Source organism: Scardinius erythrophthalmus (genome assembly GCF_964197995.2).
Source record: "Scardinius erythrophthalmus genome assembly, chromosome: 19".
In the NCBI taxonomy this organism is placed as follows: Eukaryota; Metazoa; Chordata; class Actinopteri; order Cypriniformes; family Leuciscidae; genus Scardinius; species Scardinius erythrophthalmus.
The window spans coordinates 16,240,186-16,265,220 of NC_138239.1; the positions used below are offsets into that span (position 1 = coordinate 16,240,186).

The 25,035-nt window shown below is 37.0% G+C and overlaps 2 protein-coding genes across 4 annotated transcripts in view; one reads left to right on the plus strand and one right to left on the minus strand.

The window, feature by feature from the left end:
* Positions 1–2,212: 2,212 nt before the first annotated feature.
* On the minus strand, positions 2,213–19,688 carry acss1 (acyl-CoA synthetase short chain family member 1). The gene is made up of 14 exons (XM_081393999.1): positions 18,720–19,688; positions 18,410–18,506; positions 16,890–17,089; positions 13,803–13,978; positions 11,611–11,763; positions 9,869–10,016; positions 8,971–9,108; positions 7,681–7,773; positions 7,309–7,421; positions 6,454–6,580; positions 6,046–6,173; positions 5,171–5,234; positions 3,178–3,299; positions 2,213–2,939 (listed from the first exon to the last, which is right to left on the minus strand). The coding sequence occupies exons 1-14, from the start codon at positions 19,072–19,074 to the stop codon at positions 2,763–2,765; spliced, it is 2,091 nt and encodes a 696-aa protein (XP_081250125.1). The 5' UTR covers positions 19,075–19,688; the 3' UTR covers positions 2,213–2,762.
* A 61-nt stretch (positions 19,689–19,749) lies between these two features.
* Positions 19,750–25,035, plus strand: part of hhat (hedgehog acyltransferase) — a 39,180-nt gene continuing 33,894 nt past the window's right edge. For all 3 annotated transcript variants that reach the window (XM_081394002.1, XM_081394001.1, XM_081394003.1), the window contains exons 1-5: positions 19,750–19,867; positions 20,398–20,523; positions 23,754–23,821; positions 23,992–24,105; positions 24,193–24,387. In XM_081394002.1, the coding sequence (XP_081250128.1) occupies positions 20,409–20,523; positions 23,754–23,821; positions 23,992–24,105; positions 24,193–24,387 (492 nt within the window). In that variant the 5' untranslated portion in view covers positions 19,750–19,867; positions 20,398–20,408. The remainder of the gene's footprint in view (positions 19,868–20,397; positions 20,524–23,753; positions 23,822–23,991; positions 24,106–24,192; positions 24,388–25,035) is intronic.

Below are 25,035 nucleotides of genomic sequence, written 5' to 3' on the forward strand. Positions count from 1 at the left end.
TGAATTACTCAATTTATTCTGATGAATATACAATTTTCCTAATGACAAAAGACATAATATATATATACATATACTGTACATATACATACATACATACATACATACATACATACATATATATCTTTTTTTTTTTGGAAAGTCATATTCATTTGAATGAAGTAAAACGGATGACATATTTAAGACTAGGTTGCAATTCATTTTCACACTTTGAAATTGTGATATCTCATACCAAAAAAAAGATGAACAGGGATGTTTTAAAAAATAATCTATATCCTCTCTAATGTGTCTTTCGCAGAATATACTCTGTTAACAAATTGGTCTATGTTAATAGAATTTTTAGTAGAATAGAATATATTTCTATGTTGTAGAATTTTTGTATTGTTTTCAACTTGTATTATAATTTCTGCCTTTGCTCACAGAGCTTTTAGATCATTGGGAGTTTCTTGTATTGTAGTAACCAGACAACTTCCACAGCCCTTAAAATAATGAGACGCTATGGAATACAGCATGTTATTCTATGCTTCCTTTTTTTTAAATAGAGTTTTTGACATAAATCATCTTTCAGAGGGGAAAACTGAAATAAACAAATAATTTCACCTCTTAAAATCTAGTAAATTTTGTTCACAAATGGTTCACATTCTGCCACCTGTATGTTGTCTTCTCTCTTTCACAAACTCCATGGTGTTTGTTTTGACACCTGTTGTTTGTGACTTGTTAGATTTCATTATTTGCACTCATATTTTACAGAACATAGGACAAACAAACAAACTTAACTTTATATTTTCTGCAAAACTAATGTAGCCTACAATGATTTATTTATGTACTATAATTTGAATCACTTGCATTTATTTGCCACGAGACATCCGACATTCCCTATCTCACCGGGAGATGGCGCTAATGTTAAGCTACCGTTCTTGACCTGTGTGTGTTTATTGACTATTGCATGATCGATTGTGTGGAAAGTCAAAATCATTCGAAATTACATGCAAGACATTTTGCTGCCGAGAGCAAATTTTTATGAAAACAGTTCAACAAAGCCATCAATAAACTATTATAGAAAGTTTATTAATAGGCTACACATTTGAGTGATTCTGAGAACGTAAAGTTGATGAAAAATGAAAAAAATTAAAATAAAAAATAATTGAAAAGATTATTCTTTTCAAAAGTCAACCCCAAAAGTTAACATTTGTCCAGAATCTTTTATTCTTTATAACCTCCAATAAATGCTGCCTGTACTGTAAGTGCTTAGAAGCTTCTGTGCAGAAGTGTCTCAGCAATCTTGGCCCATTCCTCGCTTGAAAATGCATCAAGATCACTGATTTTGACTTTTTTTTTTTCACATTACCACTGCTTTCTTCAAATTCCACCAAATATTTTCAATAAGATTTAAATCTGAAGACTGTACAGGCCTCTCAGGAACATTCTATGACTGATCCCTGAATCAAGCTTCAGTATATTCAGATATAGCCTATACTTTGGGATGGTTGTCCTGCAGGAAAGTCCACTGATCATCAAGCTTCAGTCTCATCAACATCTTGATGAGCAAAAAAGGCTTGATACTACAAATAATTCATGATGTCCTTCATACAGTCAAGAGTTCCACTTCCTGCAACACCAAAGCACCTCCATAACGAGACTGGAGCACCTCCATGTTTGACCATGGAGATAGTGTTCTTCTGCTCGGAAGCTTTGCCTTTTTTGCACCAGACACACCGCTGATCAATGAGTCAAAAGTTCCAGTTTGGTCACGTTATTCCATAAAACATTCTTCCAGAACTCCACAGGTCTAACCAACTTAATTTTAGCATAATCAAGTAGGCTTTTATGTTCTTCTTGGTCAAGAGATGCATTCGGTAAGATGTCCCAACGTGTGTGTGTGTGTGTAACAGCACAAACTAATTCAGTTTTGTTATAAGGTTTCCAAAGGCTTAATTGTTTTGATGCAATTTTGTACCATACCATACAAGTGACAGTAGCACTGAATAGGGGTTGAATAATTAAGACATAGCTGTATTACTCAAAAGCATTACATTATATATTGACATTATTACTTTTAATGTGCCATTAAACTGCTAGATGCAATTTTTAAATAAATCTGTATCTTTAGAAAAGCCTACATTTGTAAATTATTATAGTCTCTGGGGGGTTGAATAATTTTGATTGCAAATATTAGTGCTTTATATTAGAAATTAAGAAAAAACAGACGCCATATAATATATTTAAACATTTTTAATGTTCAAAATAAAGATTTTTTTATTTTCAGAAAATCCTAAGAATAAAATAGAAACATTCTTCCACATACAATATGTGAAGCATGTATATCATTGTCATTTTAGTATTGATTGAAAATTAATCAGTTATGTCATGTTTATTTTGTCATAAACATTAGGAAATTAAGGCATAAAACTCCAAAGAGGCTTCAAAGAAAACAAGGAGAATATGAGAGAGGTGAGATTTACCTGAAGACAAACTGATCGAGCACCTTAAAAAATAAAATCATCTCTCATGAACAAAATACTGATGTTCCACAGAAAATCTCATCCAGTCTCTGCCTACAGGAAGGACACTGTGCAAAACGGTTCATGTTTAAAAAGATGTTTGTCCAAGTTGTACAAACCTCAAGGATTCAGGTGCATGTTTCACCACACATGAAATTGCCAACATTGTTGCTACTCTCACATTTACACGTGCATTAACTGTCATCACAGTATCATATTCATAGTTCCTCAAATTAAACGTGGCAACATCTCAACAGTCTTTTTCTACTTCTTGGTTGCTTGATTTTTGTAGTGTTTTTGTGCCTCAACGATCTCTGAAAGGACAGAGGGGTCGTCCAGCGTGGAGACGTCCCCCAGGTTGCTAGTGTCCTGCATGGCGACCTTTCGCAAGATTCTCCTCATGATTTTTCCAGAGCGTGTTTTAGGAAGACGCTTCACAACCTTAAAAGAAGAGAGCAGAGATGCTTTCACAGCTGACAAAACAAATAAATCTCAAAACCATCTGTACAGACAGTGATGGTTTAGACACCACATTTTGGTTGATTCTATGATCAGTCATAATCGCTCTTTGTAAATACTCCTGATATAAATGTTCTTGCATAAACATAATACATAAATATAGATCAAACAATTAATACTGTAAAACAAGTTTAAAAAAAAAAGATGTTACTGATTTTACCAGGAAGTGATCAGGGACGGCATATTTAGCTATTTTAGTAGCCACTAGGAGCCTCAGCTCTCCCACAACAGCCTGCTGGTTCCCAGTAGCAGATTCTTTTAAAACTATAAATGCAAATGGAACTGGTGAAAGAGAAAGACAGGATGATAAAGTGAGAGAAATGTAAACAGGCAAGGTAAAATCCCATTACGTTTGCTTTAAAAACTGAATATTTTGTGACAGTTAAAGGAACCATATGTAATATTGTGGCCGAAACTGGTACTGCAATCACTTTCAAATTACTGTAGAGCGGTGTATCCCCTCCCCCTCCCCCCTGAGTCGAGGTTGCCAGCTAGGCTGCAGGAACTAGGCTGCTACCAGTCACGTGACCTCTAGCCGCGTGTCAGCCATTTTGACGGAATACTTCAGCGCACCTACATACATGAGAATGCGGATTATCACATGTTTTATGACTGCGAATTGATTAAAATAATATAATAGTATATAATGGTCACTGTATTAATTATCTTGAGCCTGCTGTAATGTTCCTATAAATATATTTTCTTTCCAACTGTGCATTCTGAATAATAAATAGGCTAAATATATTTATCCACTAAGCTGCAGCAGTCATATGCTCGTCTTCCCATTAACAGTTTTTTTTTTTTCTTCTCTTTCTGACATTTCTTACCTGTTGGGTTTACATTTTTTAATTAAATTGACTATAAAGATTGCTTGTGTGTGCTGGTGTTTATTCCAGTCTTTTAAAATAGTTGAATGAATGCTCGCGATTGTGCCTAGTAACGATGTTAAATAGGCTAACGTTAGGCTATTTAATCAATAACGTTAATGTACACAGGATAGAGGAGAATGACAGTCAACTACTTTGAATATTATAGCATTTTGGGCATAAACATGTAAATAATGAAAAGATTGACATTGAAAATGACACAGAATGATTAAAATTTAATTTTTTTATTAAAATAAATAAATGTTCGTGGTTCACACTGATGTTATTCATTTGTTCTCACGCACTTCAGCGACGAACACTGACCATTATCTATTATTAGCACAGCGGCCGTCAGCTAACTCTTCACGTCATATGTCATCACAAAAAGAAATATACAAGAGGAAGATAAAGGAATTAGTAATCATAGATCCTTATGAAGCACCACAAGTTCTTTTTACAGACATTAAATGTGCAGAAAAACTTCCTGACATTGAGTTCGGTGACATTTACAGCTAAGTTACCTTATTCACTTCCCATCACGCTACACCGGAGCTTCATTAAAAGCATACACAAGCTTAGCAGGCTATCGGTATCACAGCATCGCTCGGGCATGATAGAAAAATAGGTGAATACAGAGCCATATTAGACATTCTCTGGTGAATATTTCACGACGACCTGTATTATAACCAGCGGTTTAGGATTTTCTATACCGTCAAAATGGCTGCTCCAAATGGCGTGACGTCACGCGGGACATCCCTATACAAATCCTTGTTTTATTTCGGACTTTGTCACAACGTATTTCGGATTCATATCGAGGTCTTTTAGGTTTCGTAACGTTAGACATTTTTTATCCGACAGGTTTGTAGCTGCAGCTGTGGTAACTAGAGCAGAGCTGGCAACCTGGATGCCGAAACACTACTGGCTTTGTGATTGGTAGATCGGTGGAGGGTGGGGCATCAGGCCAAAACACAACATGACAACATCAACATCATTTGAGGGCTGCAACTTCACTTTTAAATGACAATATCCTGGCCAGACTACTGTTGTCAGTGATATAAGTATTTGAAATGATGAACATGATTTCTTAATGTCTAGTGACATATCAGGGCCATTTTATGATTAATTGAAATACATTTCTTACATATGGTTCCTTTAATTGTGTCTTTATTATTTTTGTTGTAATGCACACAATGAATTGTGGATCAAAAGGTCTCTGCTTGCTTGGGCGGGTGCATGCGTTCCAGATGGCTCATGAATGAAAAAGGGTGAGATCGTCGGAGGCCTTACCTTCTCCTTTGATCTCATGAGGAATTCCGATCACTGCAGTTTCAGGAACGTCTGGATGTTCATCCTGATGCCAGAGATACACAAAAAACTTTCATCATGCTCTTCCGTTCAAAAGTTTGGAATAGAAGTTTTAAAATGTTTTTGAAAGCACCAAATTCTCACCAATGCTGCATTTATTTAATCAAAAACAGTAATATTGCAAAATATTATATTAAAAGAACAGTTTTCTATTTGAATATATTTTAAAATGTAATTTATTCCTGTGATGGCAAACATTGGCAAAAAGCATTTTCATGAACCATTATTCCAGTCTTCAGTGTCACATGATCCTTCAAATATAATTTTAATATGCTAATTTGGTGCTCAAGAAACAATTCTTATATTTGTATTATCGACATTGAAAACATTTGTGCTGCTTAATATTTGTATGGAAACAGTGATACATGTTTTTCAGGACTCGTTGATGAATAGAAAGTTCAAAAGAACAGCATTTATTTGAAATATAAATCTTTTGCAGCATTATAAATGTCTTTATTGTCACCTTTGACCAATTCAGTGCATCATTGCTGAATAAAAGTATTCATTTATTTAAAAAAAAAATCTTTCTGACTCCAAACTTATGAACAGCAGTGTACATTTGCTTCAGCTCTGTAAAAGACTCTCTATAGAACATTTTAAATCATCATAATAATATAGGTCCCACTTTATATTACGTGTCCTTAACTACCATGTACTAACATTTAAAGTAATCACTTGATACAATGCACTTATTGTGTACATACATGTTTTTACATTGTACTCATATTTAAAAAACAAAGCAAAAACCTGCATATAATTAATTTCTGTAATTACGAATAATGAACTTCGGGTCTCACCAGTGCATCTTCTATCTCGGCGGTGCCCAGCCGATGCCCACTGATGTTGATGACGTCATCCATTCGTCCTGTGATCTGGTAGTAACCGTCTTTGGTGCGGTGCGCCCCATCACCCGTAAAATACTGACCTATGGGCATGGCATCAGTTAACACCTTAAGATCAACTTATACCTCTGATCACTATCTGTCGACTTTGATTTCAAACTTTTTATGAAGTGAAAACTTAAATGGAGTTATTGTGAGTGCAATTCACAACAACAGAAAGCACATTTGAAAATTCAAAAAGATTTTCCCAGCCAGGACCCTCACTTTAAAGACAAAGTCAGAAAGAACATAATTCAACAAGTATCAAAACCTTTTCCTTTTCAAAACTTTTCGAGCTTCACGAGCCCCAGAGGTCTGGCTCACCTTGGTACGGTTTGAAATATGCATCGACGAATCTCTGGTGGTCTCCAAATATGGTTCTGGCCATTCCAGGCCATGGCTGGCTGATGCACAGAGCTCCATTGACATCATTTCCTGTTATTATCTGCCCCTGTTGAAGAACCAAAAGGTTGGTGATTATTCCACACGGCTAAAAACACGTGCATTTAGATGTCTCTCAGTTGATCTTCATGGGAGGGGGTAAAAATCTCTGTCTCTCTCCCCAGAGTGTAACAAAAGAGTGCCTTGACGTCCATCAAGGTCTGTAATTCAATACAAAGCTTTCTTTAAAAAACACAGCAAGAGAAGCTAAGTGCATTGGATCCAGGCAGAGCAAAAGACAAATATTACCCTTGTTTAGGACCCTGAATAGGACAGTCTGCTTACTGTATCTAGAACAAGTGTAGAACAAACTACTATAGAAAACACAGAAAAATCATTGAGCTTACCAGGAAGTAAAGTGCTAATAAGAACTTGTTTTTTATTTCAGATTATGAATATATCTTACTATTGGGACTTTATATCTAGCAATTATGACTTTTATTTTTTTACTTTTTTCAGATTATGACTAAATCTTACAATTGAGGCTTTATATTTCACAATTATGTTTTTTTTATTTCACAATAATCTCACAATGCCACTTCATATCAGTCATATTACTTTTTTTGTTGTGAATTACAATTTCATTTTTACATATATATTTTTTTTACTTAGAGTTGGGCATTTTTCTACTAGTATTGTGTAATTGAGGAACAGAAACTGCTATAAATGCACCCTATGTTCCTAAACAACAAGTGAACAAGCCGTGAGTCAGGAAACAAATAAACAAGTATAAATCACCTTCTCCCCAAGCAGTGCTGGCTGGATGCCAAAAAAGGGTCTCATAGCCATGGCAGGCCGGATCTCTGCTCCCGGTTCAGCTGGGAGTGGGGCGATACACACACCGCCAGTTTCTGAAAAGAGAGAGAGAGAGAGAGAGAGAGAGAGAGAGAGAGAGAGAGAGAGAGAGAGAGAGAGAGAGAGAGAGAGAGAGAGAGAGAGAGAGAGAGAGAGAGAGAGAGAGAGAGAGAGAGAGAGAGAGAGAAACTGAGGGGTGAACGATATTTATTTCTGAATAACGTCACGCATGGTAAATCATCTGACCAGTGCTGCCAGACTGAAAATCAAGGGTATGTTATACCGACGAGAACAGATGCAGCGATTTCCTTTTACCTGTCTGCCACCATGTGTCCACCAGAGGGCATCGTCCATCCCCGACCACATTATGGAACCATTCCCACGCCTCGTGATTAATGGGCTCTCCAACTGCCAACAGATCACACATTCACATTGTCATTTATATAGACAAATTCATCGACCATAAACACTGCACTTAAAAACATGCTCTCTAAGTTGCTATAATGGAATGACTTTGCATTTCAAGGAAATCTTAGCCCTATCTTTTCAAGTGGAACTGACGGGTACTAAAGGGGCCAACAAAACCCAGACCGGCTGTGCACACAATCTAGTGTCCTTGATGTTTGCCGCAAAGTCAGATTTTCCAGTGTTGTACTCAAAAGCTGTGTGACTAGACTCATTAAAAATAATCTAGAGTAAGCAGGCTAAACTTTAACTGTGTCTGAATGTTCTCCCTTGGTGGAAGTACAATATCTGTGCTTGAAACACCGGCCCAGATATTGTTCTTCTTCAGTTCAAACCCTGAACATGGTGACCTTTGAACTGGAGAGCTGATGAGTTCCCCATCCCCATTGTGCCATTGCAATGCACTTTTCCCTCTTACAACAGGAGCAATCCACCTCAAGTTTATTATGTTAAGTCGTAATAAAAAGTGTTAAATGATAAATAACACACTGACTTTCACACTGCTGTAACTAAACGGCAGTGAAACATTTAAGATGTATTTACACTGAGTAAAAAATCGTACATTTTCTAACTATATAATTAAAAAACAGTTTATTGGAATTTGAAAGATAATTTTTTTGAGTGTGATAATTAACAATACAATTCACATTGAAATGCAAATTTTTTTACAACGCAGGTCAATTTAGATTTTGTTGGCTGTGTGGAACTAAGGAGACAAATATCATAGTAAGCAATTCTATACAAAATGGGTGTTTAATACACCCTGCCCTTTAAAAGTTTGTAGTCGGTAAGTCTCTAATGCTCACCAAGGCTGTGTCACATGATCTAATGGTCTCTAATGCTCTCTCTTCTGTGTCACATGATCCTTCAAAAATCAGTCTAATATGTTGATTTGCTGCTCAAGAAACTTTTCTTACAAAAGAACAGGATTTATTTAAAATAGATTTTTTTACTATATCTTTTGATCAATTTAATGCATCCTTGCAGAACTTGCAAACTTTTGAATGGTAGTGTACTACAACAAAAAAATATATAACTCCATATATATATATATATATATATATATATATATATATATATATATATATATATATATATATTATTTATTTATTTTTTGCCATTAAACTTTTGAAGACTCACCAGATGCAAGTGTCTTCAATGATGACCTGTCATATTTCTTCACCCAGTTATCCTCATATTTCAGGAGTAATCTGATGGCAGTAGGAGCTCCATAAAACTGGTTTATTCTTAACCTCTGAACTGTCTCCCAGTAACGACCTAAAACAGTCACAAAACACAGTCAAGACAAAGATAATGAAGTGTTTGATTTACAACCGCATAGCACTTCAACAAAAAACATAAGTTATGAGATTACAAAAAAAATGAACATCAACAGTAATTATGACTAATTAAAACCCAATATTACACAAGCACATTGTCTAATGGATACCAGCACAGAAACAGAGGATTTCGAAAAGCAGGAAAACATAAATGGAAAAGTTTCCTGCGGAGGTCACATTGTAAAGAGCACTGCTTTACGACCACTCATGAAGACTCATTTCCATTAAAATACACTCATAAAGGCAGATAAGGCACATTATACAGGTTAATGTGTCACCTGAACAAAAGAAAAAAAAACTTCATTCTGAAGGGCTGGGAGGGACAGTAACCCTATCTGACATGATCTAGAGGGGTCACCACCTCATTCAGAATGGACGAGAACAGGAACACAACTTACACAATTATAAACTTAAGGAATGAATAGTTGTGTCTCCCAAACACTTCACATATTGTTTAATTATCTTTGTAGAGATGCATTTTAAATGTTTTGAAAATTTAACTTTACTTATTGTCTGCAAATGCTTTGGCAATACGAATGCACATTTTTTTTATCATGCCTATAAACCACAGTAAAACTAAAACTGAAATTAAAACTAAAAAAGAAATAGATAAGATAAGGATAGATAAGAGTGCATGTGCATTATACATACTGCAAACCATTGCTCATAAGTACATGTCATTTCTCCTGATATTTCACCTGGATTGGGGTACACGGGTGTACTCTCAAACAGAACAGAAGTGGCTCCGTTACACAGGGGTCCATACACCACATAACTATGACCCGTAATCCAACCGATGTCAGCAACACAGCCAAACACATCTCCAGGTGTGTAGTCAAACACATACTGTAACCACAGACAGGTATTCAGTTACACAAATGGACAAAAATGACACCCTCTAAATCAGAAAATTGATTGCTGAATGTATATTCATTGTGCATGTTATTGTTAATGTGCTATAAATGTGGTATGTAAATGTAATATAAAACATTTCATGTAGGTTGTCAGGTTGTACACACAAACTACAATGCAGGGCAAGGAAAAAAAATGTAATTGTATTTTATTATTATACTACAAAATATTACATTTGGTTAAAGACACTGTAGGTTTAATAAAAAAATAACAGCTTGAGTAGCATTATTATAAATATCGTGGAATATTTACCACGTTACCACCATCATTATTCTGTTCAGATAGATATACGACAAAGAGCCAAAACATTATGACCACCTGCCTAATATGCTGTTGGTCTTCCATGTTCGGCCAAAACAACACTGACTCACAAAGGCATGGACTCCACAAGACCCTTGAAGGTGTCCTGTGGTATCTGGCACCAGGACATTTGCAGCAGGTCCTGCAAGTCCTGTGGGTTGCGAGGTGGAGCCGCAATGGATTGAGCTTGTTGGGGTCCTGCACATCCCACAGATGCTCAGCTGGATTGAGATCTGGGGAATTTGGAGGCCAGAGCATCACCTTGAACTCTTCATAATGTTCCTCAAACCTTTTTTGAACAATGTGTGTAGTATGGCAGGATGCATTTGGTGTACCTGGTCGGCAACAATGTTTAGGTAGGTGTCACGTGTCAAATTTGTTCCACGTGATGGCCGGACCCAGGATTTCCCAGAAGAATATTGCCCAGAGCATCACACTTCCTCACCGGGACAGTGCATCCTGGTGCCATCACTTCACCAGGTAAACGGTGCAAACGTACATGGACATCCACGTGATGTAAAAGAAAACAAGACTCATTGGACCAGACAACCTTCTTTCACTGCTCCGAGGTCCAGTTCCGACATTTGCGTTCCTATTGTAGGCGCTTTCAATGGTGGACAGGGGTCCTCACAGGCACTCTGATTGGTCTGTAGCTACGCAGCCCCATTCACAGCAGAGTGTGATGCTCTGTGTGCTGAGACACATTTCTCTCATAACCATCACTAAATAATTTTGTTTGACTTGTGCCACAGTAGACCTTCTGTTGGCTTAGGCGAGAGAGAATAGCCTTCGCTGCCCTCATGCATCGATGAGCCTTGGGCGCCCAATAACACTGCTGACCGGGAGGAACCCACAAACTGTTTACTCTGACCCAGTTGCCTTGCCATAACAATTTGGCTCTTGTCAAAATCGCTCAGATCTTTATTCCGACTCATTTCTCTTGCATCCAACACGTTGATTATGAGAACTGATTGTTTGCTTACCATCAAATATACTCAGACCTTAATATGATCAGTGATATTGGCTTCATCTGTGACTGGTCATAATGTTTTGGATTACCAGTCTGGGTGTGTGTATACTGTGTACACACACACATACACATGCAGTACATATATCCATATGTATTTTTGCACTTTAAAGAAACCCTTCCATTTCAAACTTTGCTCAGTGTTGTGATCTTCACCCAGTGTGACAGCATTAGTGTGATCAGAGAAACACAGTGACATACCTGATGTGTGAGGGAAGCGTAGAGCAGGTAACCAGCCTGTGTGTGCACGATGCCCTTGGGTTTACCCGTACTGCCTGAGGTATACAGCATGAACAGCATCTCCTCGCTGTCCATGGGCTCTGGAGCACACACTGAAGACTGTCTCGCCATCACCTGACACAGACAGAAAAAGTACACTCATTAGACCATTTTAAATTCTTGTATTATTGTGTGTATTATAAAAATAGTTCATATGAAACAATCAAGTATGGTGTATATATATATACAGTAGTCAACACTTGAAGTGGATCAAAAAAATCAAAGACAAGAATGGGTATTGTTCAAAATTCATGTTTAATTTTGATGAAAGGTTTTGATCCACTTCAAATGTTGACTAATGTATATAGTGGGTGGTTCCATGTTTAATATTCTTAAAATTTATTGCACTATTTTATGATTAAATGCAAAATATGTATCACTGGAAAGGTCTAAGACTCAAGGTTTCATATTTGGTGAATTTTTTATGATAGAAGTGATATTCTGACAGAAATGTATAATTTTTTTGAACACATCAAACTGAGTTGCTATTTTTGGTATAGCGCCTAAACAAAACCACATAGGAACCTAAATTGTTGTGATATCAACATCAAATTTGGAACACAACTTGAGACACATGGCTTTGATTTTAGACCAATTTTAGAGCCTATGACATTAATTATCAAGTATTAATTAGTAATTGATTGCTTTATTAAGAAACTAATTTTGTGCTGTTTTAATATTTCATTTAAACTAAAATCATAACATGTTAATCGTGTAAATACAAGCTCAATGGGGGAGGATGCGGTGTGAAGTTCATCATCGAGGGGTGCTGCAGTGAAAATAGCACATCTTTGATATGGAAATTACAAACAGTAGGAAGAACAACTTTCCACACCTTCACAAGCAGCTGTGACTGCAGAGCTTAAGGAAGTGTCTATGGTGTTTTTCAGAATTGAATTAATAATCACTCAAATGCAAGCTAAATTTTAATAATCACCTGGACATCTATTATGCATTTTTCACGCAGGCATAAATGTGTCAACTTTCAGTTATGTGCTTTGTTGTTATTGGCTTTTATCTGTTGTATAATAAAATTATAATCTTTGTACAATCTAAATGGATTTTCCGCTTGTTTTACCACCATTAATGTTGAAGGCGAATGCGTTTCCTGCCAATAATGAGATTAAATGAGATATTGACCCTGCACCCAAAACATGATATCTTAAAACATAACTCTAAAGCCCATTTAACTGCATGTGGAGAGTTTACAGACTAATCTATCATGTCTAATTCAGTATTTCCAAAAAACTGCCAAAATGGCAGAGCATGTGCCAACCAATTCTAGACAAGGACAATGTGTGCCCTTGAACAGAGTGGGTGAACATCACCATAGAGACAGGCAGACATAGACAATTCTGGCAAGACAAAACAAGATTACTCAAATGAAGTGGAAACAGAATTATACTCCTAGTCTTCTGTCTTAATTGGGTACAAGTTATGGACACATTCCTTCCCCACTTCACAAACTGAAAGCTTTGAAAAGCCTTGTACCTTCTAAATGAAATCTTACTAACTGTAAACCTAGCAGAAAGTGACCTACACACTGCAGAGGTATAAAATAATTGGAAACATGTATGCATGTTTTGATGTAAACCCTTTTAAAATTCTGCTTAAGCTAAACAACTTCTCCTTTGTTGCAGTCATGTTACTTTTATCTTTTATGGCTGAACAAATTATCTTTCAACAGCACATTTTGTCTGGCACATTGGAAAAAAACAGATAGAGCTCAAAACAAATAAAGAATCATTTTTCTTGCCTGGTCGAGCCAAGATCATTTTATATTTATCTTTTTAAATTTCTGGCTTTGAGTGTGTAATTTGTTGATTAGATTTTATTAATATTTAATATTTATGGTCATGTGCGTATTGTTGTTTTAAAAAAATAGTATTTATCATAATATATTTTCCCACACATAAATGTATCTTCTTTTTTTGTTAAGTTTTCTTTATTACATTACATTGCAACAATAGCTGGAAATTATAAGGTATTCTACTGGCCTTATTGTTGAGCTCTGGCAGAGAAAAATGCAACAATTCAGAAAAGATTGACTAAATGTTTCTAGTTTGGCTTCCTAATCTCTGTATACTGCAGGAGGTCATTGTTGTGTGATTTACCTCATCTAATGGAACGTCTAGTTTGCCCATTGGCAAGGTATTGTTAGTTCTCTTGGCCACAAACACATGCCGGACAGACGGACAGCTCTTCACTGCTTTGTCCACCGTGGACTTCAGATCGAAGTGACGGCCGCCCCTAACGCCTTGGTTGCATGTGATGACGAACTTGCACTGGGCTGTGTGTATTGGAGAGAAAGATAAAATGAAACAGACACTAGAACAGGCATACACTGACAGTGTACAGTTGCTGATACAGCCACTGAGCTGATGTGCTTGTTACCACTAACTGGGAGCTAAATTTAGATATGATGACACTGTATGTGTAAACATAATTAATTTAATGTCATTTATAAGAAAGCAATTGATAAGTTTGCAAAATTTTAAGAAACCTCTCTCAACTGCAACCGCTGTCGTTGGACTTTATTTGTTCATATTACATCAAATAAGATCAGAAAGAAACATCTGCTCAGTGTCTGTTTTAATAAATAAGATAAAGACAGGCAGGTCTGAAAACAAACGCCCTCTGAAACTTATCTCTGTCCAGAACATCACGTACACACACACATCCCAAGATGCTCTACGTAGGGTTTACAATGCTCAAATGTAGTATGTATAAAACATTCATAACATGGAAACACACCTGACTTTTCAGTCAAGCTCAGTATTCCCTGAAAAGCATGCAGGACTTTTACTGGAATTGAGTAACTAGGAAAGGACTTTAAAGTTTCAATCAATTCCAATAGTCAACAAGAAACTAAAATTGACTGTTTATATTTTAAACGTGCACAATTCATTAGTGTATGTAAGAGAAAAAAATCATTTCAAAAGCCATTCAAAAGTTTAGAGTCGATAAGATTTTTTTTCTTTTTTTCTTGTCTTTTCTTTATTTTATTTTTATTGTAAATATTGTTTTTGAAAGAAGTCTCTTGTGCTCACCAATGTTGCATTCAATTGTTCAAAAATTGGCAAAAAATAATTTAAAATAATTGAATACAATTTAAAATAATTATTTTCTATTTAAATTAATTTAAAATATAATTTATTCCTGTGATGGAAAAGCTGATTTTTTCAGTAGCCAATAGTTTCACATGGTCCTTCAGAAATTCATAAGAAAAAAAAAAATCTTATTGACCCCAAACTTTTGAATGGTAGTGCAAACTATTTCTAAAGATACCTGTGTATTTCTGTAGAAACCACTTTTTCACTAATAATTTAACATTTAACAATTCATACATTTTGTCATTACAAATCCTCATAAAAAAGGTTGTAAATGCCATTTCATGCTTCCTTTATAGGTGCAGTAAGCAGTTTCTGAGAACATTGTTAAAAACTGTTGATATTTTAAATCAATCCAAACAAACACACCTCTCCCTTCATTGCTCCGTCCCCAAAATGCACAAACATGCCTTGCAAAAGTGGACGTCTCTTTTTCATAGCTGAAGCGAAGCAAAATAATGCTTCTTGAAAAATAAAGCGAAGATGACGAATGAACGACAAGGACATAAAATTAGCATACACAAAATTAGCATGTTAGTTGCCAGCAGCACGCCAGCTATAGACAACAATGACACTCAAAACTGTCCTGTTTTACTATAGCTAAAATGACAACAAAAGCATATCTTGGTTCTTCAGTGAAACATAGCTACTGCTGCTGATTGCTACAAATGTGCGGTGGTGCTCAGTCTGATCCACTTTTTACAGCATTTCTGTCAGGGTTAGGGTGATGGGATGAAGCGAGGACTCGATGCAGAAAATGGCTTTTTATTTCATAAAAAATTAAACAAAAACACAAGCTGCGTGCTGCACAGCATACAACACCCGGACAGAAGAGCCTAAGACCCAAGCGAACTTGAAACCGCACGCTCACAGAACAAGACGGAGCGCACGAAGAATGAGCGAATGCTCATCCTCTGCGCTCAACACAATAGAAGAAAAACATACAGAGCATGAATGTCCGAATCCCAACAGAACCGAAGCCAAACTAGACATGAGTGCCAGAATCCGAATATGAAACAAGGCACACAGACAAGAGCGCACGGCTCGAAACCGCACACTCAGACAAAGACAAGAAAATACAGTTTCAGGACAGTCAGGGCCTTGTCACAAAACAAAGAATAAACTAGACCGAAGTGACAGAACCCTGACAGTTTCTCAGAAATCGCTTCAAAATACCCCACAGATATTTTCATGCATGTTAAAATTGCCACTTTTTGAGGGTGAGCAAAAACGCACCGTATTTGTGTCTGTCCCTTTAAATGCAAATGAGCTGCAGCTTCCGCACAGAGGGTGGAGCTTCAACAGCTTGTGTGCTATTACCTCACACAGACATGCACAGAAAATTAAAAAATATTAGCCTTTTATGTTCAAACTGGAGTCAGACAATGATGGAGAGACTCAAGAAGAAGTGGCAACATATAGAATGCAACAGGACATTTTTGAATGGTTAGTTGATGAATTTATGTAGCTTATGTGTAGTTATCTTCTAGTCATTGATTAGCATATTCTGTCATGATAATCTATAAATAGCGTTCCGGGGGTGGGGTTTATGTAAATTTTAGGGTTAGTGATGTCACTAACCCAGGAGGAATGTCTTGTAGTCCCTACCAGTCGTTTGTTGTAGTCCTTAAAAAGCAATTTCTTTAAAAGAAAATGTCTCCCTTTGCATTGAACTTTGAGCGTTGTAACTTTTCAGATGTTGTTTATGCTCAAACAGTAACATTACACACTAACTAAAGTTAGAAAGATAAATCATAACAACCACCCCTTTAAGCCCCATTCTAGAACTTTACTGACCAATCCCACCAAGGATGGCACATAATTTTCTCAGTGCTCCTCTCCAATATCTGTGTTTAGATAGTTTCAAACTCAATTTCACAAAAAAATAATCCAAATATACAAGAATTTGTTCTTGCCAGATCATATTTAATAGTGACACATGAGATGGTAAGCGGTATAATTAACCTCAGGTTGAAATAACATGAAAAAAGCTGTTAGTTTAAAAACATTTATTTTTTTGCATCAATTTGTAGTATCACTCTAGCAAAAATGATTTTACAGCTGGAAAAAAGCCCACATTATTTTACTCACCATCCTGAATTCTGCCAGCCAGAGCCTCTGAGCTGAACCCTGCAAACACCACAGTGTGTATGGCACCGATACGGGCACAGGCCAACATCGCTGCCACTGCCATGGGAGACACAGGCATGTAGATGGCCACCCGCTCTCCCCTCTGGACTCCATGACTTTTCAACGTATTGGCAAGACGACAGGTCATCTCCAGAAGCTCCCTGAGATTTGAATGTTTTAAAGATATAAACATACTGTTGAGTAAAAGGAAATAATGCGGCTGGGAAAGTAATCTGTGATGGTTCAATTTCAAGTGGTTCAAGTGCTGAACCGAAGTAGACTGAACATAGTAGTCACATCATGGTCATTATGCACATCTGATATCAAACTGCCATTTATGGGGTGTAGTTTAATGATGTATTTATTTATACTATAATAAAGTACCGGCAAGCTTTTGTTGGCCTGCTGAACATATCATTACGAGGAAACAGTTAATCTTCATTCAACGGATCATAAATGAGAAACAGACACGTGTGTGTCTAAGCAGAGAACCCTACAGTACAGCCTGCACTGTACATATGTCAGGCCTCAAGTTTTTTTTTATCTCCTCCATATGGTTGTGAGATCAGAATCAAAACACTATCACTTTCATACTAATGTGAATCAATGTCTTCTAACTTCCTGTTTACCCACAGAAGCAGGAAAGTGACGCGTACATGCGCTGTGCTAACTGTAAAATCCTTTACACACATGACTGATTGTGCAATCTGACTGCTGCTTCACAAAACACCCTGAAATGTTTCCCATCTGACCTAGAACAAGAGATACTGGGGAAAAATAATCTTCACATCTCCGTCATAAAAGATGAGAAATGGTTAATTTTCAAGGTTCAGTGAGCAGGCTAGTTAAGAGCAAGCTGGCCTGCTGACCATCGTGTTTTGGTAACAGTGAGGACAGTAGATCCTGTAAATATTTAGCCTACTGTTAACAGCAGTGATCTGAAACACAGCCAGGAAAATTCAATCTTCAGGCACTAGAGAGCGGGGGAACTCACATTCCATCAGAGGAACCTCAAAACCAGCCTTTGTTCAACCCCAGAAAGTGCATGTGAAGGAATCCCCCCCCCCCCCCCCTTCAGTAGTGTGCACTAATACCACGTTAACCCTTTCTATCTCTAACATTATAAATAACAGTATGAACAACGGATATTCTTTTTGATATTTGATAAAGATAGATTACATTTAACTGTCTTATTAATTAAATCATTAGTGTTTTTAAAATAACTTTAATCAAAAGGAAAAACTAGGGGAAATGAGCATACTACATACAGTCCTACTCTTATGTGAACATAATTCAATAGCAAAAATGTGTAATTTGTTCTCAATTCCACTGGAATAGTAACTTGCAGTGTTCTCAATAACTTGCAGTGTTTTCAATTCTTGAAATAAAGCTGAAATAAATATAGATATTAGATGAAAAATGAACTAAAATAAAATAAGCTGTGATAAGGCCACATGTGAATTTCTCAGGAGCAAATGTACCTGTATGTGATCCTTTCCTCTGTGCCAGGCTCATCTTTCTCCCAAATCAAGGCCACTCTGTCTGGATCCTTTGCCACGTGCACATCCAAACAATTCACTGCCAATCATTGTAAGAGGAAATTACTACTGCGCTTACTGTTGACAAGAAAGTTGTGCTTTGTGCAAATACAAAGCAAGGGAAAATGTAAACAATTATCATCTCAGTTAAGAGAAAATACACTCATAACGTTTTGTTCAGATAGAAAGAAATGTTGTTTCATGCGTACTGGGAAGTGGAGTAACCTAAGAGTAAAGAAAAGGTGCGACTCACCCGAGACATTCAATTGCCCTCCAAGAAACCAGTTGATTTTCCCGCTAGACAGATCACAGTCCGTCACTTGATAGAAAGGTTTGGTCCATGCCAGCCTTTCCTTGGCGATGGATCCCCAGAAAGTTTCTGGATCTTTGACTGACAGTTCATATAGGTCTGCGTAGGTCTTTCCAGCGAGATGCGAGCTGAGGTCCGGTTGAGCCGCGCTAATGCTCCTGCTGCTGCTGCTGGACTGAGACCTCGCATGACACCGTGAGATGAACACAACACTTTTGCGCAAACATTTCTTGTTTCTAAAGACAATGTTTTCCCTGACCAAAGAAGTCAGCAAGCTTGTGCTCACACGTCCAGCCATTTTCCCGCACGGTCTGTGCTGGAGTGAAGTTTGCTCAAGTTTCCACAGCCCGTGACCGTGACTGATCCTCCGAAGAAAGAGAGGGAGGAGGAGGAACCTTGTTGACAAAGAGCTGTGCTGTGCCTTTTACAATCGATTACAACACTGCTATTTCTTTTGACTGGGAGTTTTGAATGTTACATAATAATTGATTGTACGGTCGTCATGCACTCACACTACACAACAACACGAAACGAATGATTAAACATGCTTAAACATGTTTTGTTTTCAGATTCTGTTAAATTATAGTTTCAAAAGCAGCCGCATATTATCACATACCGTCTTTATGTCACATAAACTGTTATATTTATTATGACGTTTGTTTCGCATGATTCACGAGCCTCTGAACGTTCTTGCCTACCTAACTACCCCAAAGGCTGGCTGCCCCCTAGTGAAATATTCACAGAGGGGCAATTTAGACATAGATAGCCTCTTCTCGCTTTGCCTACAGACAGATGGATGGATAGATGGCCATTTCTTTAAAGATATATAAAATAAAGACCTGGAACATGTACCACTCCTGGATCAGAACATTTTGAATGAACAATGTCTTCTCTCTGTCTCTTCTGTGTGGCCCAAACAAAACGAATTAAGGCACCTATGGGGTTAAAGGAAAGCCGCCGACTCAGATATTACGTAGTAGTTAGAATAGCCAATCAGGATCCGGGGACGTGACAAATCTCGGAAGCATAGGGCGGAGCTTCACGGCAGCGTTTAGCGGGCACGAGAGTTTTTCTGTTTGTTGATTGTTTATGTGAGTAACTGAAACGTTTATGCAAATATTATAGTTCAGGAATTGTTGCGAAACTTGCGATATGATCATGTAGATGGCTAGCTTGTGTAAAGAAACCATTTTATCTGTTTAAAGTCTTGAGTGACTGTTTGAGCAAATACATCTTGATGGACTTTACATCCCAATTGAATTATTGAACAGGATTTTCATTGTAACAGACCACAAGCTCGTCTTATTTCGGGGTTCCTTGATATATAATCGAGGAATTTGTAGAGTTAATTTTGGTATGGAGTAAAGTAGTTCATAAAACGCATTTCTTTTAATCGTATTACTGGTGAATGACATATTTTAGATATAATAATCCGTAAATTTGACAATGCGGGATTATTGTCTATGAAACACCTTGTCACATCCACCTAAATACAGTTTAATCTTATTTGTAATCAAATTTGATTAACTTATGCTGCTTTATTTGAAAAGCATGATGTTTACAGGGGAAAAACTCCTAGTCTAGTGACTTACCAATCACAGTGCATCTTCCTAACCTGTAGGTTCAGTTTCCATGACACAAAAATGGGAGCTGGTGTCTCTACCTCGATGGGAGATGACGGCCTACTGGATTCTGTCCTTCTCCTCTCATCTCTATTCTTTCTACCAGCTGCACATGTTTTCTAAAGGTGAGCTGCCTTTCTGTCCCAGAACAAAACACAAACGTCCCAGGTTATAAGAGAGGGTCTCAGGAATCTCAGTAACTCAAAGATCACCCAGGTGTTCAACTGTACAGTGTCAATTAACAAGGGAACACAGATTCAAATCCCAAACCTAAAAAAATCCAAGAAAAATCAGTATATCGCATGCATAATGCATGACCATTAGACAACCACCACTCCACAACTTTGTCAGTTAGACATATAAAACATTATTAAATTGATATTAAATGAGTATTATATACCTGCTGAATCATTTATTTGGATTTATTCAGAATGAATATCAAATAAAATTTAGCTGCATTTTCAGTGTACACATGGACTGACTTATGATGTGTCAGTTTGAAAAGGGCTGCTGTGGTGTGTGTGTGTGTGTGTGTGTGTGTGTGTGTGTGTGTGTGTGTGTGCGCGCGCGCCTCGGTTAACTGCTGACTCTAAGGGCTCTGAAAAGGTTGTGCTGTCATGTGCTGAGGGATGACAGGATCTCAGGTCAGCAAAAGGCAACACACAGCACCCATTTTTATCTCTTTCAACCAAAACATGCCAGTCAAAAAAGTGCAAAAATAAAGCTTTAAAATGGGGCCTTTCCTCATGCTCAAAAAACTGCATAAATAACAACAATAAGTGAATCTGATAATACATTTAAAGCTAAGTATTTTTGCCATCAGAAAACAGTATTTTAAAAGACACTATTTAGATGACTTTAGGTTCAGCTCCATATAGTTTTCATATTAGTAATAGTAATAATTTTGAAAAAATTCTGAATACTTGAGGAAACATTCACTTTATAAGTTTGTGAATAGTAAATTAGTCAGTGTTAAGTACTGACAGGCTATTGATATATGTTAGATATAGATAGATAGATAGATAGATAGATAGATAGATAGATAGATAGATAGATAGATAGATAGATAGATAGATAGATAGATAGATAGATAGATATAATATTGCATTTTGTGTCTCATTGTTTGGCCAGGTGTAATTTCTTCATCTTAAAGACACTTTAGGCACTATTAATCACATCGTTTCTGATGTGGGTTTCTATACAAAATATAACTCCAGATCATGTCACTTAAGATCTGTATCACAGCAAACATGCCCATGATACTTCTTTCTGCAGTCTTTGTGTCTCAACACAGTGCAACCACCAGATGGCAATGTGCTCTCACTTCTATTTCTATGTACACTTTCTTTTCTGGAAAAAGTGTGCGTGTTTATGACAGTGTGAATAGATCCTTGCCTGCCATTGCACCCTGCAGGAAAACCGTCTGTTGAGGTGACGAGAGGTCCATTCTAAGAAACTGGATGAATAAAGAGATGATGGGAGAGAGGGGAGGGGTGGGGAAAACAATACCAAACTGACACTGCATTGCAGGGGAGAAAGAAGAGAGTTAATGCATGTATGCAGGGAATATTCAAGAGATCTTAGCCTTCATCAAAATTTATCCATGAGGCTCTTATCCATGAAATGAAAGTGGATAGGGCTGCCAAGTTTACTTTCATTGTAATAGTGAAAGTTCTGCTAAATGTTCAGAAAAAAAATTAAAACCATAAAGGTTTAGAATGACATGAGAGTGAGTAAATAATCAGAGAATATACATTTTTGGGTGAACAATCTCATTGAAACTGAGAAGGTGTGTCTGGAACTGACACAACTGGAAGTGTGCAAGAATGTCCCAGGTCTTAAAAATGACAACGCTCGGTGCCCTTAAGTTAACACACACTAAACTCACTATCCCGAATACCACTTTATAGACATTCTACTGTAAGTTAAATTAATTAGATATTGCATATGCCCCCTGTTTCACAGACAAGGCTTAAGATGCATGTTTAAACAGTCTTAACTGAAAGCCTCTTGCACTGACATATCTATCTTAGTCAAAATATATCAGTACCATTGTTTTTTCAAAGGCATGTTTATAAAAGCTACTTAATCCTGGCTTAATCCTAAACCCTCTCTGTGAAACCAGGTAGTAAAACATAGTGTTGCACATTTTATTGGTGTAAAGATGGTGTATTTTGTACAACATTTGCAACTGCTTTTTATCACTTAATTAGAAGCACCACAAGTACTAAATTATGTTGTCTGTTACATAGGTTCTACTGAACAGACATTTAGAAGTTTATTTTAAAATGCAAAGTATTGAAAATCAAAGTAAAACACTTGGGTCCCATCGGGTAATGAAAAGTTCTATTCACACACACTTGCAGTCTTCATGCCCATTTGAACACTCGGGCGAAAAACAGGAAATACGTTGTGTAAGTAGTGTGGTAGATTTTTCCCTAAACCTAACTATCTGGGTCGTCTCCAATTGACGTTCCCTATATAGTCTACCTGGGTCGTCTCCAATTGACGTTTAATATATAGTCTACCTAACTAACTTCCTTCCCTAACTAGCTTTCTTTCTGCGCAGCAATGATAAACAAACAAACAGACAGCAAATGTCCTTTAAATGCTTTAATCACGGCCAGAAGAGTTCCCGAGCAGTTCTCAGGGAATCTCTCCCAAGAAGAAGCAAGGCCGGAGGATCTCAGACAAATTCCGTTGAGAATCCCACCAGCTAAAAAAATACAACAGTTTTTATAGAATAAGGAGGTATGGCAAAAATGTCATGCTTCATTACATAATTTCCCCACAATTTGATTGGTTTTCATAGACAAACCCTTCTGTTATTATGTAAAGCAAACTTTGTTTTAACGATTACTTCATTGTTAATCACAAGGTTCAAACCTAGTCATCTGTCTAGTTTCATTTCCCATATTTGTTATTTTTACACTCACACAACCAAAGTAAAAGGGGTATGGCAACACAGCATACAACATTCAAAAATACAGGACAGAACGTTTTAGTACATTGTGTTTCAAAGTGTTAGCAAGTTAGCCCTAAAAAAGAAATAAGGTTAGATGTTAAGAGTTAATATTAGTTTGATATACAGTTTACTATTTTATTAATTAAAAATCCACCACAGTAGACAAGTGGTCAAGTTCAAAGTCCGCAGGTGTGGGTATTTGGACAGGCCCGTTGTGTGTTCTATAGTTATTGTGAACTAGATGTTTGAGATACCTTGCCAGGTATAATTCATCAAGGTGTAAGCTAACTTGGCCAGTAAACCTGAATTCTGATTCTAGTTCCAAAATAGTCCCGTGTATTCCTCAAGAATATTGTGTGAGAAATGTGTTTTCCTGTGTGTGATTGACAGAGCATGAGGTCAGTCTGGACAGAGAGATGCACCTGCAGAGAGGATTCCTTATATGGGGATTCAAGAAGGTGAGAGAACATGGTGATTATGTTAGTGACTTTAATCAGGATGGCACAATTGGCTGGTGCACCCCACCAAGGCTAATTTCCTGTTTCCTGCTCAATCAACAAGTTCCTTTTATACAGACAAACAAAACTCTGTGTGTGTTTTGTGTTTTTCCATCTGTGTGTGTTTTTAGGACCCTACTGATTTTGAATGGAGTTTTTGGAATGAGTGGGCATGGCGGTTTCTTCTGTGGTCTCTGATTGGCCACGCTGTGGTGTCCAGACTGGCAGCCTGTTATCTGCCTCAGGTCATTTTGATGCAGAGAAGATGAATTTCAGCAAGTCATCAAATGTTTGCATGTTTCATCATCTTTCCTTGTGCACTTGTGTTACAGTTCCGACTGGCAGTCTTTGCAGTGTATGGCTTGCTCTCTGCTTGTTGGCTTCTCGGTGTGTGGGGCGTGACTCTTTTGATGCTGCATCTGAGCATCTCATTGGTGGTTGCTCAGCTACGTAGCCCCGCCCTCTCGTGGTTTTGCTCCCTCCTGCTGCTCTCCACACTAAATGTCAGTGCCCTCCAGGATTTACAGGTGTGTGAATCTCTGTGCGCCTGTAATTGCTGTAATCCATGTACGTGAGGCATCAAAGTTGCCTCTCCTCTGAGGAGAAGCTGCATAAAAGTGTCCAATTTAAAGGGTTGTTCACCCAAAAATGACGTGATGTGCTAACCCAAAAATGTCCTCATTTTACTCACTTTCATGTTGTTCCAAGTCCAAATGGCTTTCTTTTTTCCCCTCTTAGAGCACAAAATGAGAAATGTGAATGATGTTTTTTTTTTCCATTATCATGAATGATGGCGAGATCTTTCATGCTTCAAAAAGGATGCAAAACCACCATAAAAGTATTGTGCAAAATCATAAAATCGTTCGTCATACTCCAAAATCATGAGGGAAGTAGCAATGCTTGAACAAATTGTTCTTTTAAGTCAAATCTTTTCAGTTGGTTGATTCCAGTGTTATTTTAGTCTTACTTTTTATACTATTATAGTATTTATTAATAATTTGAATTAGTTTAAGTTTTAGTAATTTTGTTCTTTTGTCATTTATATATTTTTTTTTTATATTTCTATTTAGCTTTAAATTACTTTTATTTCAGTTTTAGTTTGAGTATTTTTAGTATCTCTTAAACTTATTTCAATTAGTTGCCAAAGCAACTCAATTTCGTTGATTTTTTTCATC

Excerpts from the sequence above, each read along its gene's own strand:
- acss1 (XM_081393999.1), bottom strand. The coding sequence starts at position 19,074 with ATGGCTGGACGTGTGAGCACAAGCTTGCTGACTTCTTTGGTCAGGGAA. Across the intron at positions 9,109-9,868 it reads ACCCGTGTACCCCAATCCAG|GTCGTTACTGGGAGACAGTT; the intron begins GTGAAATATCAG and ends TGACTGTTTTAG. Across the intron at positions 2,940-3,177 it reads CCGTCCCTGATCACTTCCTG|GTTGTGAAGCGTCTTCCTAA; the intron begins GTAAAATCAGTA and ends TCTTCTTTTAAG.